Source organism: Caretta caretta, chromosome 7 (assembly GCF_965140235.1).
Source record: "Caretta caretta isolate rCarCar2 chromosome 7, rCarCar1.hap1, whole genome shotgun sequence".
Taxonomy (NCBI): domain Eukaryota; kingdom Metazoa; phylum Chordata; order Testudines; family Cheloniidae; genus Caretta; species Caretta caretta.
In genome coordinates, this window is record NC_134212.1 from 32,350,199 (window position 1) to 32,368,626 (window position 18,428).

General features: G+C 45.8%; 2 protein-coding genes across 4 annotated transcripts in view; one reads left to right on the forward strand and one right to left on the reverse strand.

Annotated features, from left to right (window-relative positions):
* The window catches only part of LOC125639332 (sororin), a 33,335-nt gene that overhangs the window by 11,052 nt on the left and 3,855 nt on the right, over positions 1–18,428 (forward strand). For both annotated transcript variants that reach the window (XM_048856126.2, XM_048856125.2), the window contains one exon: positions 11,693–11,755. In XM_048856126.2, coding sequence (XP_048712083.2) covers positions 11,693–11,755 — 63 coding nt within the window. The remainder of the gene's footprint in view (positions 1–11,692; positions 11,756–18,428) is intronic.
* The window catches only part of LOC125639333 (prospero homeobox protein 1), a 56,211-nt gene continuing 46,775 nt past the window's right edge, over positions 8,993–18,428 (reverse strand). Inside the window, exon 7 of one of the 2 annotated variants that reach the window (XM_048856131.2) lies at positions 8,993–9,276. The gene's annotated coding sequence lies outside the window, so the exon portion shown is untranslated. Of the gene's footprint in view, positions 9,277–12,502; positions 18,125–18,428 lie in introns of those variants that run through there. The other variant, XM_075130427.1, reaches the window with a different exon arrangement.

The following is an 18,428-nucleotide window of genomic DNA, read 5'->3' on the forward strand; positions in this document are numbered from 1 at the left end:
TTGGGACGGGCAGGCACTGCCCTTGTTGTACTTGGCTATGGATAAGCAGAGGCAAAGATTTTAAGCCCATCACCCAGCAGGGTCCATTCCGATCAGCTAGGCTCACCTGCATACCACAGGCTAGAGAGCCTCACTCATTGTTGCATCAAGCCCATTACTTCTGTTTGAGCTCCACCATGTCTTTTAAAAAGACAGCTAGTCTTGAGTTAGATGTCAAGTAATGGAAAATCCATCATGCCCCTTGGTAAAACTATTTCAGTGGCACTGGTAATAGCCATTAGGAACTATCTGCATGCACTCCAACTTCATTAACTGTGTTGGGTGCAGGTGTATTGAATGGTGGAGGAATAAGTTGGAAGAGTTGTGATGTGATCTGGGGGGGCTGTGGCATTGTTCTTGCCCCTAGGCCACACTGTTGCTATGTGGTTCCTACATGCCTCCCTGTGCACTTTGTTTTAGTGGAATGGACATAGTGGTCATGCATTGAAATATTTGGATGATGGAGTTGTTAACAAGTGCTGAAAGAAATCTCAGACGTGGTTTGTGTCCAAAGAACTTTACCTTCATAACAGTTGTGACAACTGAGCACTCCCGAGCAGTGACGAATTATCTCACCAAGATTTCCGGTTTCAAAGTGAAATCCATCAATAACCCCTTTTACTTTACTATCACGGTTTACTGTTTGTTCAAGTGCCATGTCTGTTCAGACTCTGCTGAATTTATTTTTTAGACTGAGCCACAGCATGATTTCTTTGCACAAACTGCTCATGAACTTTGGGGGCATAATCTGGCAGAAGGTTTATGTCACTGACGTACACAGCTATCCAGAAGGAATAATTGGTCCAGTCAAAGGCAAAAAATAATGGTAACATATCTACAGCCACCGCGAGATGCAGGTCCCTGTTGCTGTCACATTCTGCTCTAATGAAACGCATTAGGATGTCGGCCTAGAATTGGGGTTCTCAAACTGGGGGTCATGACCGCTAAGGGGGTCGCAAGGTGTCAGCCTCCACCCCCAAACCCCATTTTGCCTCTAGCATTTATAAGCATGGCTTGCTTTGTGACAGGGGTCACCAATACAAAAAATTGAGAACCATGGATCTAAGGTAGGAAAACCAGAATGCTGGGACCGGTGCTGGAATGGCGAGACTAGCCAGGTTATGAAAACCAGAGGACCTACTCAAAGGGAGTTAATGCAGGCGCTATGCTTCCTGTTGAAGATCAAGTTGCTAAAGACCTCTGTCTGTCATCCACAAATGGACAGACTAGTTGAGAGATTCAACAAAACCCTGAAGGCAGTGCTGAAAAGATTTGTGTCCTTTGATCGCAAGCGTTGAGGATCAGCTACTCTCTCCTTTTTGGCCCACCATAAGGGAGATGCTGCAAGTTTCCATCAAGTTCTCTCCCTTCAAACTGTTATTTAGCAACAGCCTCAAGGGATAATGGCTCTCCTGTATGAGGGCTGGGAGGAGCAGGAACTGAGAGCATCCAATGTGGCCCAGGATGTTCTCCAGTTCAGGAAGCTCCTCCAATTCCATTTGCTCACTAAAACCGTTGGGGTCCCAGCAAACACAAGAACGGGGTGCATGCCTCTAGATCTTCCAGTCCAGTGATAGTGTAGTTACTACTCCCCAGCACGGAACCCAAGTGACTAGCCAGATGACAAGAGCCTTTTGAAGTGGATCATCAGCTTGGGCCTGTAGACTGTGAGGTCCAGTTGCTTGGGAGGTGGAAAGAAACCAGGGTCTACAATTTGAACCTGCTGAAGCCTTGGAAAACCAGGGAAGGGATGTTGACCACTCCTTACCCACCAGAAGCTGAACTGGGATTTCAGGCATCCATTCACCCAGAGCCAGCACACATGCAGAGAGAGGTGCTGAACTACCTGGACAAAGAGCTTAGGTTTTACTATTGCTGAGGCCTTTCCCAGTATATTCTCCCCTGCACCCGGCTAGCCCCAGCTGATACACCCTCTCATCAAGATGGTCCCAGGACAGCAGGATAGAGACCCCATACCCCAGAAGATGTGGGAGACAGTCTGGGAGCTACTGGAACATTTAGGGTCCGTCAGCTATATCAGTACCATAGATCTTTAAAAAAGGGTATTGGCAAATCGCCCTTGTCAGGGTTCCTTCCCCACTCTGAACTCTGGGGTACAGTTGTAGGGACCCGCTTATTTTTACCAGCTTCGGTTAAAAACAAAAGATGCACAAAACACAGAGGAACCCCCTCTAGCCTTAGTTTCAAAGTTACAACAAAACAGGAATAAACCTCCCTCCAGCAAAGGGAAAATTCACAAGTTGAGAAAACAAAGATAAACTAATACGCCTTGCCTGGCTGTATTTACAATTTCTGTAATGTGAGAGACTGGTTCAGAATGGTTTGGAGGACATGAATTGAAGAGCAAACGAACACAGAAACAAAGAACCCGAAACAAAGCCTTTCCCCACCCCCAGATTTGAAAGTATCTTTTGTCCCCATTGGTTCCTTTGGTCAGGTGCCAACCAGGTTATTTGAGCTTTTTAACCCCTTACAGGTAAGAAGGAATTCTAGGCTACCCTTAGCTGTATGGTTATGACAGCCCTTCTCTCCCAAACTTCAAGAAAAAAGTCTTCTTGACTGACTCCCTTTGGGCTCTTCTACTTCTAGACAATGCCCTTTGGTTTAGAGTGGTAGCAGTGTTTCAGCATTTAATGAACAAGGTGTTCAGGCCTCATCAGCAGTACGATGCTGCATATTTGGACATTGTTATATATAGCAACAACTGGGCCTGCTTGCAACAAGTACAAGCCATCCTCCATTCCTTGGCTGAAGAAGGTCTCATAGTCAATCTGGCCAAATGCAAATTGGCAAATCAAAGTGTTACTTACCTGGGTAGTAATGTGGGATGAAGCCAATGTAGGCCACTAGTTAGCAAAGTGAAGGCAGTGTTGGCCTACTCAATTCCTTGAACAAAGAAAGCAGGTAAGAGACTTCCTTGGACTAGCTGGGTATTACAGGCAATTTGTCCCTTGTGTCGCCACCATTGCATCCCCTCTGACGGACCCCAATAAAAGGTGGTAATCCAAAGGAGGTCTGCTGGAACAGCACTTGTGATAATGCCTTTAACATGGCTGTGCCAGGAAACAGTCCTCTTCCATCCAGATTTTTCAAACGGGTTGATTTTAGAGAAGTAGGCCTGGGTGCTGTGCTGTTAGAAGGGGTAAATGGTGAGGTGCACCTACTTCTATACTCATGTAGGAAGGTCTTTCACAGGGAAGAAGCCTATTCCATGGTTGAAAAGGAGGCACACGCAGTGAAGTGGGCATAGAATCTCTTAGGAATTATTTTTTGGGTAACTCTTTTCCCTCATTACGGCCCATACCTCCCTCTAACCATGATGAAAGAGATGAACCTGCACCTTATGGGGTGGTAGTTTGCTCTCCCAACACTATACTTTTAGTATACAACATCATGCTGGAGCAAAACACAGAAACACGGTGTGGGAGTTGGGCCCCTGAGGAGTGGGGTATGTAGTGGGGTAGGTTTGCACCCCAGCCAGGAAAGGATTAAAGAACTCCTCTGGGCACAGTCAGGCCCAACTTGGCCCACCTTTTAGGCCTGGATGACACCTTGAAAGGGAGAATCTAAGCCTAGTGCAAAATGGCACTCAGAGCTCCCTAGCCCTGCAGAGTGGGGGCAGGGGGGGGAGAAGTTGATGCTTTCTGGGGGTACCCAAGGTTGTGAGGCACCTGACAAAGCCTTGTCTGTCCCTGTTGTGGGTCAGCTCCCCAACTCCACTGGCTGTGAGCAACACAAGCCCTCCCAGTCCCAGCTATCCATTTGCAGGCTAGCGATAGCATGCTCGAGCTCTCTGTCTCCCTGGACAGCTCCTGCACCCCTGGACAATCACAGTATTCGCAAACTTGCTGCTTCCAGAGGAACAGAACACCCCAGTTAATCTCTGATCAGCGCCCCACTTATCACACAGCACTTAGATATATTTATAGTGAAATCAAGTATATTTATTTAACAAAGCATAGTGGTGCAAGGAGTGGCAAGCAGAAGTATTGGAAACAGATGGCTACATATAGAATCATAACACACATTCTAGAGCCTAGACTTAATTAATAAGATACTCTCATGTCTGGTAGAGTATTGCTCACCCAAAATCCTTGCAGAGCTTTTCAGCCAGGCTGGCTGTGACCTCCTTTCCTGAGACAGCACGCTGCCTACTAGATGAAGGATGCAGTGTGTTCCTTTGCACCCTAAGATATCCCAGAACAATCCTTTGTCTTCATTCAAAAACAAGACATCCCCTTCAGTTTTCCTCTCTCGTAGATTTCATGGTTTTTCAATTTGTACTTGGCTCAGTATGCAAACAGCCATACCATATGAGGCACATAATACACAAATAGCCAGACAGGGACAGAGGAGCATTTCTGAGGTATGTCACCTCCTGGTGACCTGCCTTAACTCCAAGACCTAAAAAGCATAATTTATAGTATAGATGCATAACTCCTTAAATATTATCCATACATACATTTCACACTAATTATGATGACAGTGGACTACTGGCTGTCACATGCCATCCTTCAGTGAACTATTATGCAGATATCTGGCTCAGGATCACACTAAAACCTTATGCACCCCCTGTACTCTCTGCCATTTGGCATCATGGGTCCTTGAGTCAATCATCCCCCCCTACATTGGTGCAGTAGGGTCAGCCACTGGCTAATCCACAGAACCCTCTTGCCTATACAGTGCATCCACCACTACACTTTCCTTGTCTTGAATATGTACAATTTCTATATCATAATTTTGAAGTGCTATATTCCAGCATAGCAGTCTGGAGTTGGTACCTGTTGTTCTGTGAAGCCATACCAATGGGGAGTGGCCTGTTAGGACCCTGAACTTTCTGTTGAGCAGGTACGGCCTTAGCTCCCTGACCACCCACACAATTGCACAACTTTCTCTTTCTATAACCGTGAAATTTTGTCCAGTGAGGGGGGGGCATCAGTTTTTTTACTTAAGAAAGCAGTAGGATGCTTCTTATTGCCTTTGCTCACTTGCATCAATATAGTCCACAGGCCTGTATTGGATGCTTCTGTGCAGAATTCAAACATCTTGTCAAAGTTTAGACTAGCTTCTCTGACAGAGCTCTTTTCACTTTTATTAAAATCCTCCTGACAGGCAGTAATCCAAACCACCATGTCAGGCTGCGTTTTCTTGCAGAGGTCTATAATTACGTACACAAGGTCTCTGAAACCCTCCACAAACCAGAGGTAATAATTTGCCAAGACTATAAAACACTGAACTTGCTTTTTGGTTCAGGGCATGGGACAGTTAACAGTGGATTCCACTTTTAAGGGATCTGGCCCCCTCCAATCCAGTGACCTAGATAAGGGACTTTGGCTGCCCCTGTCTTACACTTTGATGCTGTAATTGTGAGACCTGCCTCTCTGAATTTCTTCAGCACAATTCCCAAGTGATTTTTATGATTGTGATACACTTTTAACCTGTTTATATGCCATTTGAGCTGCTACCTTTCTGTTGGGCCTTTGGACATTATAGGTAACATCATTAAACCCTTTCTACTACCTCTAAAGGCCCCTCCCATGAGTTTTGCATTTTGTACTTTTTTACAGGGTCTAGCACCAGTATTAAATCTCCCACATGAAATCATTGATCGCAGGCATTGTAATCAGATCATTCTTTCTGAGCGGCCTAGCTTTTAAAAAGTGAGGTTTTGCTGCACTATCCCCATCATGGATTTTAAATCCTCCCCGAACCTCTGCACATATTCAGTCACCGGTTCCCCCTCTGCTTCAGTGCCACTTTCCCAGGAGTCTCTAATGAGATCCAGGGAACCTCTGACCATTCTTCTATACAGGAGGTCAAATGGGCAAGCCCCAGGGACTCTGGGGGCACCTTCTGATATGCAAACAGATAAAGTAACACTATGTCCCTGTTTACTTACATTCTTAGCATAGATTTTAGGATCCAGTTGAACCTGTCAATTAATCCATTTGTTTCTGGGTGGTATTTTTCCCCACACATTCTGGGACATGAAATCTGATCCACAATCTGATGAGACCTCTTTTGGAAAGCCCACCTGCTGATTATGGAGAACTGTGCCTTAGCAACAGTTTCAGCTTCCACATTTGACAGAGCAACTGCTTCTGGATACCTGGTGACAAAATCCACCACCAATAATATAAATTTTCCCCCTCTGAGTTGGTCTGGATACAGGCCTTATGATGATCATAGCAAGCCTGAAAAATGCTGCTTTGATTGCCAGTAAAGGATGCAAAGGAGCCTGGCAGAGACGCAAGTCACAAGGCTTGCAGTATTCCTCTTCTTCATTTTGAATATGGGGCCAATAGACATTTTTCTTTAGCCTTTCATATGTCTTCTCCATTCCTAAGTGACCAGCAAAAGGGCAGTTTTGGGCTAAGAACTTTAACTCCACACAGTGCTTTGTGGGAATGATTATTTGTAGGGCCCCAGCAGGACTTCTGTTTTCCCCAACCAAGGCTTCCCTTTAAATCCTTCCCTCTTCTGAAAACCTCCTGCTGTGCTCTCTATCTGGGTCAATACTGAGGATGCTTCCCCAAAACATGTCTGCAGTTGGTTCTGCAGCAAACTCCATTTTGGCTCTTGCTTGTACTGATAGCTGCCTCAGGTAAGGGGGGGGACGACTCCTCATTTCCCTCCCCTTTAGACACATTGCTGTGTTCTGCTGGTTAGGTGTCCCCCACCCCCCACAAGCATTTACCTTTGGGACAGAATACTAATAGCCTTGGCCAGTGATATCCTGTCATTTCCCACCAATACATTAGCCAGTAAATTCTTAAAAACTCCTACGTTCAAAATACCCCTTAAGCCTTCCCACTCTAATTCAATGGGAGCTAAAGACACCATGGTTCTAAACTGCCCCAAGGCCAGGAGTTTTACCTCTTTCCTGGGAGCATATCCACTTCCTTAATGACGTACCTCCTGAGTAGAGGAGGTATGTGATTATGTCTCTCCTCTCTGGCACATTTGGCCATTTACCTTGGCCTCCTTCATACACTCTTTATCTACCTCCAGAAGGTCAGACTGCACAAAATTTAACTAGAACCCCCTTTGGCATCACTGAAGGCTCTGAACTGAGGGTAGCTGCGTTAACTTGGATAGATCAGGCATTGTATTTGGACTCCCCATTGTTTGTGCCTGTGTTGTAGGGACCCACATCAGAGAAAATACTTTGGGCTGTTCCCTCAGGCTGGGATCTGATAATTAGGGACTTTCGTGTGCTTATTCCCCTCCCCTTCTTCATTCTTCCCAGGAACAAACAAGGGTCTCCCTTTTACCCCAGGCTTTTGTCCTTCCTTTTGGGCCTTGTGCCCTAGGAATGGTCTCGCTTGCAGGTATAAGTCAGCAGCACTGGCTGCCTCTTCCGCAGTTGCTGGGGAAATTTCCCACACCTCTGCCCCCACTTAATCAGAGCAGACCGCAAAGAACCGCACCTGAGCAAGCCGATCTACCAACCGGTGATCATTTTCTCCCCTTTTACTTTTCATCCATTTTCTCCGATAATCTCCCATTTTATGACCATATTTCCTGTTATCCAGTTGTTAGGTTTCTACACTTTAGGTGATATATCTATGGGGTAAATTGAAAGCTTTCTAACATCGACCCCTTAAACCAATCATACAACATAGCATTATTTACATTCATATAATTAAACCAGTTGTTCTGAACACCACTGTGGGTCACACATGCAGCTCTCTGTGTTATGTGGGCGGCATCCACACTATATACTCCCTGTGTGGCCTGAGGATGTCACATGGGCTGCAGCTGTGTCTTCATTGGGCTGCAAGTGGCCCACATGCTGCAGGTTGAGAATGACTGGATTAAATATGTGTAAGGCTTTGCCAGTCAATTTGGGAGGTAAGAAGGCCAAGTCTGTTCAGCAGGGATTTTGTACATCCTGCCTATCCTTTCAAACGTGGTCATATTCTTCAATGGACTCTCTCCCACTGTGACTCAGGCAGTTTCCCCCAGCTGGGTGATCCCTAGGGAGGATTACTTGTGGGCTGAGGGTTCTGTTTGTGTAATTCCAGTTTTTTAAACTTGTGGGGCCTTTCCTTCTCCCTTCCTTTAACTTCTGTGACCTGCTTTCGCTCCTCTGCTTTCCTCTTTTTTGGCTTTCTCTGCTGCTTCCAGTTTATGATCTCCCTCTTGGCCAGTTCTAACTGGAGGGCTGCCCCTCTGGGACCTGTGCCAGGCTGGTTTCCTAAGCCTGCACCTCCCACTCAACTTCACGTAATTTTGATGGATGAATCAGTTCTCCATGATGCTTATCATATTGCATGAACAGAGATTTTTATCCCCTCTACTATTTTCCCTAAAGCCTCCAAGCCATGATCTGTACAGTTTTTCCAAGTGTGATTTGGTATGTTTGGCATGTCTCTGGCTTACTCAACCTGTCCTTTATGTTCTATTTCCCTTACCCAAAATAAAGCAATGGAAAACAACACACCATAACCTTTTTCTTTACTTGTTTCTAAGCCTCTCACTTTTGACTCTCTCAGTGTATATATACTATCTGGTATGTCAATGCTTGGCGCATGATCCTTGGTTAATCAGCAAACAGGGTGTAGAGTGTGCTGTTTACACCATTAGGATGCTACGAGGGGGTTCCAGGGTTGTGAGATACCTCACAACCACCTGCCCTTTGTGTGAGGAAGCCTTGTCTGTGCCTGCTGGGGATCACTACTCTACTGGCCATGGACAACACAAGCCCTCCCCTCTGGACCTCGCAGACCCTGCTGTTACTCTGCAGGCTAGCTATTGGCACACTCAAGCCCTCTGAGTGTCTCCCTGGAGTCACCAACTCCTGCTCCCCTGGACACTCGCAGTATTCACAGATTTGCTGCTTCCAAAGAAGCAGTATAGCCCGGCTTACCAAATCCTCCTGAGGATCCCCGCTCTGCTTAATACACAGCACTGAGATAGGTTTATAATGAGATCAAGTATAAGTTTATTTAACAAACCATAGTAGCAAGTACAAGTATTGGAAACAAATGGTGACATATAAAATAAAATCATAACACACATTCCAGAGCCTAGACTTAATTAACAAGATACTGTCATGTCTGGTAGAGTATTACTCACCCAAAATCCTTGCAGAGCTTTTCAGCCAGGCTGGCTGTGACCCTCCTTTCATAAGACAGCCTGCTGTCAGTCTGCCTGCTAGATCAGTGGTTCTCAACCAGGAGTCCGGGGGCCGTGAGCAGGTTTCAGGGGGGTCTGCCAAAATAAACCAGAGAGCAGGGCCGGCTTTAGACTTGCTGGGGCCAAGGGCAAAAAGCTGAAGCCTGAGCTCTGCCGAGGGCTGCAAGCCGAAGCCAGAACAACTTAACTTCACAGGGCCCCTGGGCAGTTGCCCTGCTTGCTACCCCCTAACGCCAGCCCTGGCTTTTAATCTACTGGCTGTGCAGAAAAGCAGCTGTTGCGGCACAGGTGGGCTGTGGAATTTTTTTTAGCATGTTGGGGGGAGGGGGGCTCAGAAAGAAAAAGGTTGAGAACCCCGGTGCTAGATGAAGGGTTCAGTGTTTCTTTGCACCCTAAGGGTATGTCTACACTTGCAGAGGTTTTGCGCCGTCAGTTTCACCGGTGACAGGGAACCTGTGAAAGAAAAGTGCTGGTTTGTGTTCTCACTTACTTCCACGGGCGCCAGAGAGTGGTTACATTAGCAGCACTTCCATCACTGATGAGAGCAGCGCTTGAGGGAAGGTATCCCACAGTGCAGCTCTCTCCAGTTTGACGATGGGCCTTATGGGAAGGGGTGGGGGTCAATCGCAGGGCATCCTGGGTCCTTGCACAGCCTCCTCTCCCCAAACACTGATCAGCTCGAGTAGCTCAGCATTGCTCCAAGCAGGGGTCGTTTGCTTTGTGGAGCAGGCATTTCACTTGGCCAGATAAGTGAGCACTTGCCAAGAAATCAGGAAGGGGAGTTTTAAAGTTCCCTGGGCTTTACAGAGGGAGGGGTGGATGTCTGTTTACCTGGTGTCAGAGCAGCAGAGCTGCTGGCCAGAGTGGTCACCTAGGCACTGTGGGATATGCTCCGGAGGCTAAAGCTCTGTAAACAGGAAGAATATGTCTTCACCTGCACATCACAGCAAAAGCATCACCAGTAAGAGCTGTACGCTTCTCGTGGAGGTGGTTTACTTTTTGCGGTGAAACTTCTGAGTTTTGCTGCAAAAAGTCATTGGCAAGTGTAGACGCTCCCATGGTTTTTGTGCAAAAAAGGGACTTTTTCCGCTTTAAATGGCAAGTGTAGACATGCCCTCCGATATCCCAGAAAAATCCTTTGTGTTTATTCATAAACAGGACATCCCCCTGCTCTCTGTTACACCATGCAGAGATTTTCTCTCTTGTAGGTTTCACAATCTTTCAATGTGTACTTGGCTCAGTATGCAAATAGGCAAACAGTATACAAATGGCTAGACAGGGAGATAGGTGGGTGTTATCTCCTACCTGAAAGGAACATTGCCAAGGTATATCACCTTCTGGTGACCTGCCTTAACTCCAAGACCTTCATAGCATAATTTTCAGTGTAGATACATAGCTTCTTCAAAATCTGTTCATACGTTTTGTAATGATTATGATGGCTAGTGGGCTACTGGCTTTCAGTAGAGACCTCATATGCTACCCTTTAGTGTGAATTATTATGCAGCTACCTGACCCAGGAAATCCCTGTAAAAAGCCTATACTCCTTTGCCCCATGCCCTCGGCCAGTTGGCATCAAGGAGTCCCTGGGTAACAGGCTGATTACCAGGAAAGCTGCTTAAGAGCTTCTGCCACCTGGACCCTAAGGAGAGGTAGAGGGACCATCTCAACTTTGTACCATTCCTTGCATATATACTCACACCCTTCCTTGGGAAGCTGGCGCAACGGTCCTGCTCTGTCTCTGGCATGCCAAAGAAGTCTGATGGTCCAGATCCCCTTTTACACGGTGTTCTGGCCTGTTACAGGGCCTGGGGGCTGTCATGAATATTCACACACATGCCCAGCCTCCCTTGTCCATATCTAACTTCTTCACCCTAATTATGTTGGGGTGTCCTTATCCTATAGATTAGTATAGTCATGGTTTCAACTAATTGTTAAATACATCAACTTATTGCCAAGGCCAGTCTGCAGTTAAGCATTTGCCAACATTTTATCCTAAAATATCCAAACCTAGTATCAGTTCAGTGTTCCTGTGATTACCTGGTATTCCGTTGTACGAACTCTCTGCTTTAAGCACACTATTCCCAGTTCCCCAAGCCTCAGGGTCACTGTTGGGCCATTTATCTATAACAAAGTTCATGGGACTCAAAGCCTTATTATGGTAACTGGGTAAGCTAATGTCTTACAGGATACAGGCCTGTACGTTCCTTGAATTACTGTTAAGTAAAATAAAATGCTAAAGCTAGCTCAATAGGCTACAGCTGTGGGTCGTCAAAGACGGTTGTGTTCCAGTCTGACCTTTCTTTCCTTGAGCACATCTGTCTCTTTTGTCTTATGCTTGGACTGGAAGCTTTGGGGAGCAGGGGCCATCTTTTAGTTCTGTGTTTGTACATCACCTACCACAATGGGGTCCTGACCCAGGACCAGGTCCTAGGCTGTACTACAGTGCAAGAAACAAATAATAAGTCTTGTCTCTTTTATCCTATTTACGCAGCTTCCAGCTCCAGTGGTGAAGCGATTGATCATGGTGAAAAAGATCATGCCCCGAAAACAGCAGGTCTGTGAATCAAACCTTCCTGTAGCTGTTGTTTGTGTATGCATGCAAACTGAAATCTGTTTTGATTATACTCCCCAACTCCAAACCAGCCACAGACCAAGCATCGCTTTCCAGCCTGTAGGAGAAGTATAAGAATAAAGAATTAAAGTTAGGATGTTTGGTTAAGGATATATGTGTGTGTGTATATATATAAAAAGAAAAGGAGTACTTGTGGCACCTTAGAGACTAACCAATTTATTTGAGCATGAGCTTTCGTGAGCTACAGCTCACTTCATCGGATGCATACCGTGGAAACTGCAGCAGACTTTATATACACACAGAGAATATGAAACAATACCTCCTCCCACCCCACTGTCCTGCTGGTAATAGCTTATCTAAAGTGATCATCAGGTTGGGCCATTTCCAGCACAAATCCAGGTTTTCTCACCCTCCACCCCCCCACACAAATTCACTCTCCTCAAGCACAAATCCAGGTTTTCTCACCCTCCACCCCACCACACAAATTCACTCTCCTGCTGAGGAGAGTGAATTTGTGTGGGGGGGTGGAGGGTGAGAAAACCTGGATTTGTGCTGGAAATGGCCCAACCTGATGATCACTTTAGATAAGCTATTACCAGCAGGACAGTGGGGTGGGAAGAGGTATTGTTTCATATTCTCTGTGTGTATATAAAGTCTGCTGCAGTTTCCACGGTATACATCTGATGAAGTGAGCTGTAGCTCACGAAAGCTCATGCTCAAATAAATTGGTTAGTCTCTAAGGTGCCACAAGTACTCCTTTTCTTTTTGCGAATACAGACTAACACGGCTGTTACTCTGAAACCTGTATATATATAGTGTGTGTTCGTGTGTTGTAAAGAAGGCCCCATCAGCAAGTAACAGAGGCCATGAGAATAATTAGTATTACATGTAGTGTGGGAAGGTTGTATGGTTTCAAAAGTAAAACTAATAAAATAAAGAGCTGCAGTAACAAGACAAAGAAAAACTGTCTTAAAAGAAACACGCCCAAACCTTCCCACCGTTCTGCTAGTAAGCAAAGGAGGAGGTGGGGAGAGAAGATAAGAAAGAAAAGGCTTTGGGAAGAAAGGAGGCTGTAAATCTTATCTGGATTAAGACTTGGAAAAAGGGTAAATAGTTTCACACTGATTTTTAGCTGAAGTTAGTAATTGGCAGTGACATCGCTTGTTTGATAAAGGGTATAAAAAGTAAACTTTTAAAGGGTTCACTGCTAATACCTGCCTGACCACCGCTGGAACCGATCAATATTGGTCTAAGCATCCCCCGGGTTTAGCTCATTTGTAAGTATCTTGATCAAAAGTCCATAAATGTTTTGTTACTGTTTGGATGCAGTACATTGCTTACTAGCTAGACTTTTTAGGCACGTTTAGAGCAACTGTATAAATATAATTTGGCCTTGGGATTTAATAAAGAAATTTAGTGTTTGGTGGTTTCCCATATCAATTAGTGTTTAAATTAAATTAAAATTAGTGTTTGATGGTTTCCCATATCAATATTAATAATTCCAACACAGCCCATTGAGAAAGGAAAGGCAAATCTCATTTTGTTTCTCTTTCCAGCTCTGGAAAGGAGTGCTGTCTAGCATTTAGAGCAGAGTGGGCGGGGTGGCAAGACACCGACTATTAGTTCTGGCTCTGCAGCTGGTTTTCTGTATCATATGTTACAGGAAAGAGAACTTAAATGACTTGGGCAGGATCATGCAAGGCTGTGAGTAGGACCCAGGAGTCCTGGCTTCCAGAGTCCACTGCTCTAACCTGCTAATCACTGTTCTTCTCCCAGAGCTGGGATAGAAATCCAGGAGTCCAGGCCCCCAGCCCTTTTTCTGTACTCGTTAGACACACTGCCTTCCAGAACTGAAAAGAGAACCCAGAAAGCCTCATTTCCGGTCCACTGCTCTGACCATTAGACAACACCCAGCCCCACCCATTATGAAGCTGAGATGTTTGCATCTGACTTGGAATGAATTGCATCTTTATTCATTTAATGTATGGACTTAAAAAAGCAGACTTCAGCAAACTCGGAACTGGTAGGTAGGTTCTGCCATGGATCCACAGCTACACCTCAGCTTTAAAACAGTCTCTTGGAAAGCCCCCCATTAGCATGGCAGATCCCCAAGGAGTCCCACTCCTTTCTTCAGGGTAGGCCATGCTGCCTCCTAGACTGAGTGTCTGGGCTCCAGCACTTCTGCTCTACATTGTGAGCTGTGCCCAGCAAGTCCAACTGAAATAGTCTTCTGGTAGAGACTTGTACACTCTTTAGGGACTAGTGCACCTCGGCAGATATTTATTGTAGGTAGGTAACAGCCAAACCTGGATTTGTCTAGAACAAGTCATGCCAAACCAAAGGAATATCCTTTGACAAGATAATGGGCCTAGTGGATAGGGGCGAAGCAACAGACATGATATGTTTGGATTTTAATAAGACTTTTGATACAGTCCTATGTGACGTTCTCATAAACAAATGAGGGAAATCTGAAATTAGGATAAGTTGGGTGCAAAACTGGTTGAAAGATTGTGTCCAGTTTTTGTTCTCAAAGAGTAGTCACGAATGGTTTGCTGTCAAACTGGGAGGGCATATCTATTGGGGTCCTGCAGGGATCTCTCCTGGGTCAGGTACTCTTCCATACTTTACTAATGACTCAGATAATGGAGTGGAGAGTAGGCTTATAAAATTTGTGCATGACACCAAACTAGGAGGGAGAGCACTTTGGAGGACAGGATTAGAATTCAAAATGGCCCTGATAAGTTGCAGTTGTCTTTACTGAATTTCATCTTGTTGATTTCAGAGCAAAGTACTACACTTAGCAAGGAAAAAAATCAAATGCACAAATATAGAATGGGGATTAACTGGTTAGGTGGTAGTACAGTACTACAGAAAAGGATCTGGGGTTTCTAGTGGATCACAAATTCAATATAAGCCAATAGCGTAGTGCACTTGCAAAAGAGGCTAATACTGTATCATTCTGGGGTGTATCCACAGGAGTGTTTGGGAGGTAACTGGCTTACTCTGCTTGGCAGTGGTGAGGTCTTAGGTGGAATATTGTGTCCAGTTCTGGCTGCCAAGCTTTAAAAAAGATGCGGACACATTGGAGAGAGTCCAGTGGAGAGGAACAAAAATGATAAAACCTGACCTATGAGGAAAGGCTAAAAACCGGGCCAGGTTTAGTCTTGAGAAAAGACTGAGGGGGACCTGACAGCAATATTCAAATATATTAAGGGCTGTTATAAAGAGGCCAGTGATCAACTGTTCTCCACGTCCACTGAAAGCAGGACAAGAAGTAATCAGCTTAATGTGCAGCAAAGGAGATTCAGGTTAGATACTAAGAAAAATTTGCTAACCCTAAGGACAGTTAAGTAATGGAATAAGTTACCCAGGGAGGTTGTGGAACCCTTGTCATTGGAGGTTTTTAAAAACAGGTTAGGCAAGCACCTCTCAGGAATGTTTACTTGGTTTACTAGGTCCTGTCTCAGCGCTGGTGGATGGACTAGATGACAGATCCCTTCCAACGCTACATTTCTTAGTGTATATTGTACTGCTACTTGTCTGGAGAAGTTATGAATGGCACAGCTACTGTGTGAGCACCAGTTTAGACTTAAAATATTCCTATTCTGACTGCCACGTCCCAAAAAGAGATTCTCAACTGTTATAATACATGAAAAATCAGGAATTCGGAAAACTGTGATAATGTGGCTGTGGATTTTGAAAGCTATTTTCTAATCTATGTAGCCCACTTTATAGATCTTAAAGCCAGAGGGACCATTAGATCACCTAGATCATTATGCAGGCCAGAGAATTTCACCCAGTTACCACTGCATTGAGCCCAATAACTTGTTTGACTAAAGCATCTTCCAGAAAAGACATCAAGGGATGGAGAATCCACCACTTCCCTTCAGAGTTTGTTCCAGTTAATCACCTTCTATTTGAAAAAAGAATAAGGGGAGGGGGGTGGCTCATTTCTAATTGGATTGTGTCTGGCTTTAACTTCCAGCCATTGGTTCTTATTCTGCCTTTCTCCTCTAGGCTGCTAAAGAACCCTGTAGTACCTGGGATTTTTTTCCTGGTGAAGGTATTTATATGCCGTAATTGAGTCACCTCTTGTTCTTCTTCAAGAAGCATCCCTATAGGTGCTCCATGTCCAGATATGTACACGCCCATGCGCTCTTCACTGGAGATTTTTGTCAACAGTGCCCGTGGGACGGCACCCCAGACACCCTCGTGCCCATTACAAGAGTATATGGGGGAGATGGACCTGCTGCCACTCCAGTTCCTTCTCCTCCGTCTGTGGCTTGGGATGGAGCATCACGGTGTCTGGTAGCTGAACTACGTGTCTCGCTGCACTTCACTTTCTTATACCATTTTCCTTTTAGTTTTTTTCTTAGTTATTTATTTTTATTCTATTAGCTCCAGCTTGTGGTTTGAGGGGTGTCCACTCGCCGCATTTTGCCCATTTTGGGCCCTCAGGTTTTTTTTCCCCTGGGCCTCATCCATGGCCTTGACTGTGGATTATGCCCAAGACATTGGGCTTTGAATCTTGCCAGACCTGCCACAGGTCCTTCCCCCACAGCGACAGACAATCAAGCTGCTTCCACTGCTTGGGATAAACCCACGTTCCCTTTACATGTGAAATCTGTTTAGGATTTAAAAGCAGATCTAAATAATTGAGGGAGTACAGACAAACTCCTACTTATGGAGTGCTCTCTGAGACTTGTGGGGGGCGAGTCACTCCCCATACCTCAGTTCCACCCACCACCTTCACCTCAGTGGTAAGCAAAGACCCTGGACACTTTGGGGTACTCCCCAGGTCCTCCAAGAAGAGAAGACCCCATTTGCCAGACAAGGAAAGGGGAAAGTCACCTCCTCAGTCTGTGTCTCAGGAGACCTCATGTCCCAGTACGGGTACTGCTGAGGCTCCTATTCCCTCCAGTACCGCAACCTTGTTACCAACTAAGCCGACCACGTCACATACTGAGAGGCCATCTACAGCAGCACCAGCATTGCCACCCGACTCAGTGCCTCCAAAAGCCTGAACCAAGGCAAAGTCCTCGTCGGTACCATCTTCCATAGCCAGAAGCAAAAAGTGTACTGTACCTATTTTGGTGCAGTCTCTGGTACCGCCCAGTGTTCTTACTCCTGAGGAACCACATCTGAGGACCCCAGTACCATCCAGGCTCCTATGTTATGAGGACCTCTGAATCCTCAAAGAGCCCAAATCACTGTTATTAAGAGGTACTGAGAGATACTCCCCACTGTTACTTACCCTCCGTCCATTTCTTCAATGGTGACTCACTCTCTGGTACCGACACTTTCCCTGTGCAATCTTTGAGGGCTCCGAGAAATATTTTCAGCTGGTACCGTTATAACATTCTCCGGCACCACCTCACCAGCCTCCCTTTCTAGCCACAGTACTGACACAAGTTCAGGTCTCTTCCCAGGGCCTAGTACTGCCCTGACCACCAGTACCCACACCCCTGACCACCCCCCAATGGATATAGAGGATGACGCCTCATCTGACTCAAAAGTGTCTGTATATGATTTCTCCACCTTTCCCTCCTTAGAGATTCACGCTGAAGAAGGAGCTCATAGCAGGAAGTACACCCAGTTACCATGGCAAGGACAACCTTGGAGTCCCACCACAGTGGGCTTACCGGAATCCTTAGGTGACCCTTTCTAAAGGGTCCCATCCCAAAAGAGGTCACATCAGGATCATCATTACTTCAGCATGGATGGTGTGGCAAACTGAAGCCACTGTCCCACTTATGTGTAAACAAGCTGACAAAAAGTATCACATCCTCCTCCCCGCAGAACTGAGTGTTTTTTTCTCCCACCTGATTCCCAGTTCTCTGGTGGTGGAGGATGCTAACAAACAGACCAGGCAACATCAGTTCTGTTCCACAACGACTGATAAGGATCTAAAAAGGACTGGAGCTTCTGGACCCTAAGAAGCACTCCTCAGCCTTCTGGCAGTTCAGAGTGGCCAATTATCAAGTCCTGGTGGCTAAATATGACTTGACTGTCTATTCAAAAATTTCAACATTTAATGAACACTTGCCTCAGGAGCACAGAGAACAATTTCAGGTCCTCTTTGCAGAAGGTCGGACAGTTGCTAAGACATCTCACCGAGCCTCGCTAGATGCTACTGACACAGCTGTACGTTCCCTGACTACAGCAGTAGTCATAAGCCCAGCTTCCTAGCTACGGTCTTCCAGCCATCTCCAGGAGGTACAAAATACTGTAAAGGACCTTCCTTTTGTTTGTTAGTGACCTCAGTTTGTTTAGTGATGCCACAGATGGGTCCCTCCATTCTCTCAAGGGCTCCTGGGCGACACTAAAATCTCTGGGCATCTCTATGTACACCTGCAATGAAAAGAAAATACAGCCGGTCACAGGTGGCTCAATGATCTCGCCCAGTCCACTACCAGGAGACCTCCCTGGAAGAAGCACAAATTCCCATGAGGCCTCCCTGGAAGAAGCACAAATTCCCTAAGAAAGGGCCTTCTCCATCAGCAACGTCCCAGCCAGCAATGACTTCAAAATGTCCGTTGTGACCAGTTGGGTGAGGGTCACAAACTACTTCCCACTCCAGATCCTATGTTGCATCTATTCCCCTCCATTTCCTACCTTCCTGGGAGCTCATCATCTTGGACAGATGGATCCTAGA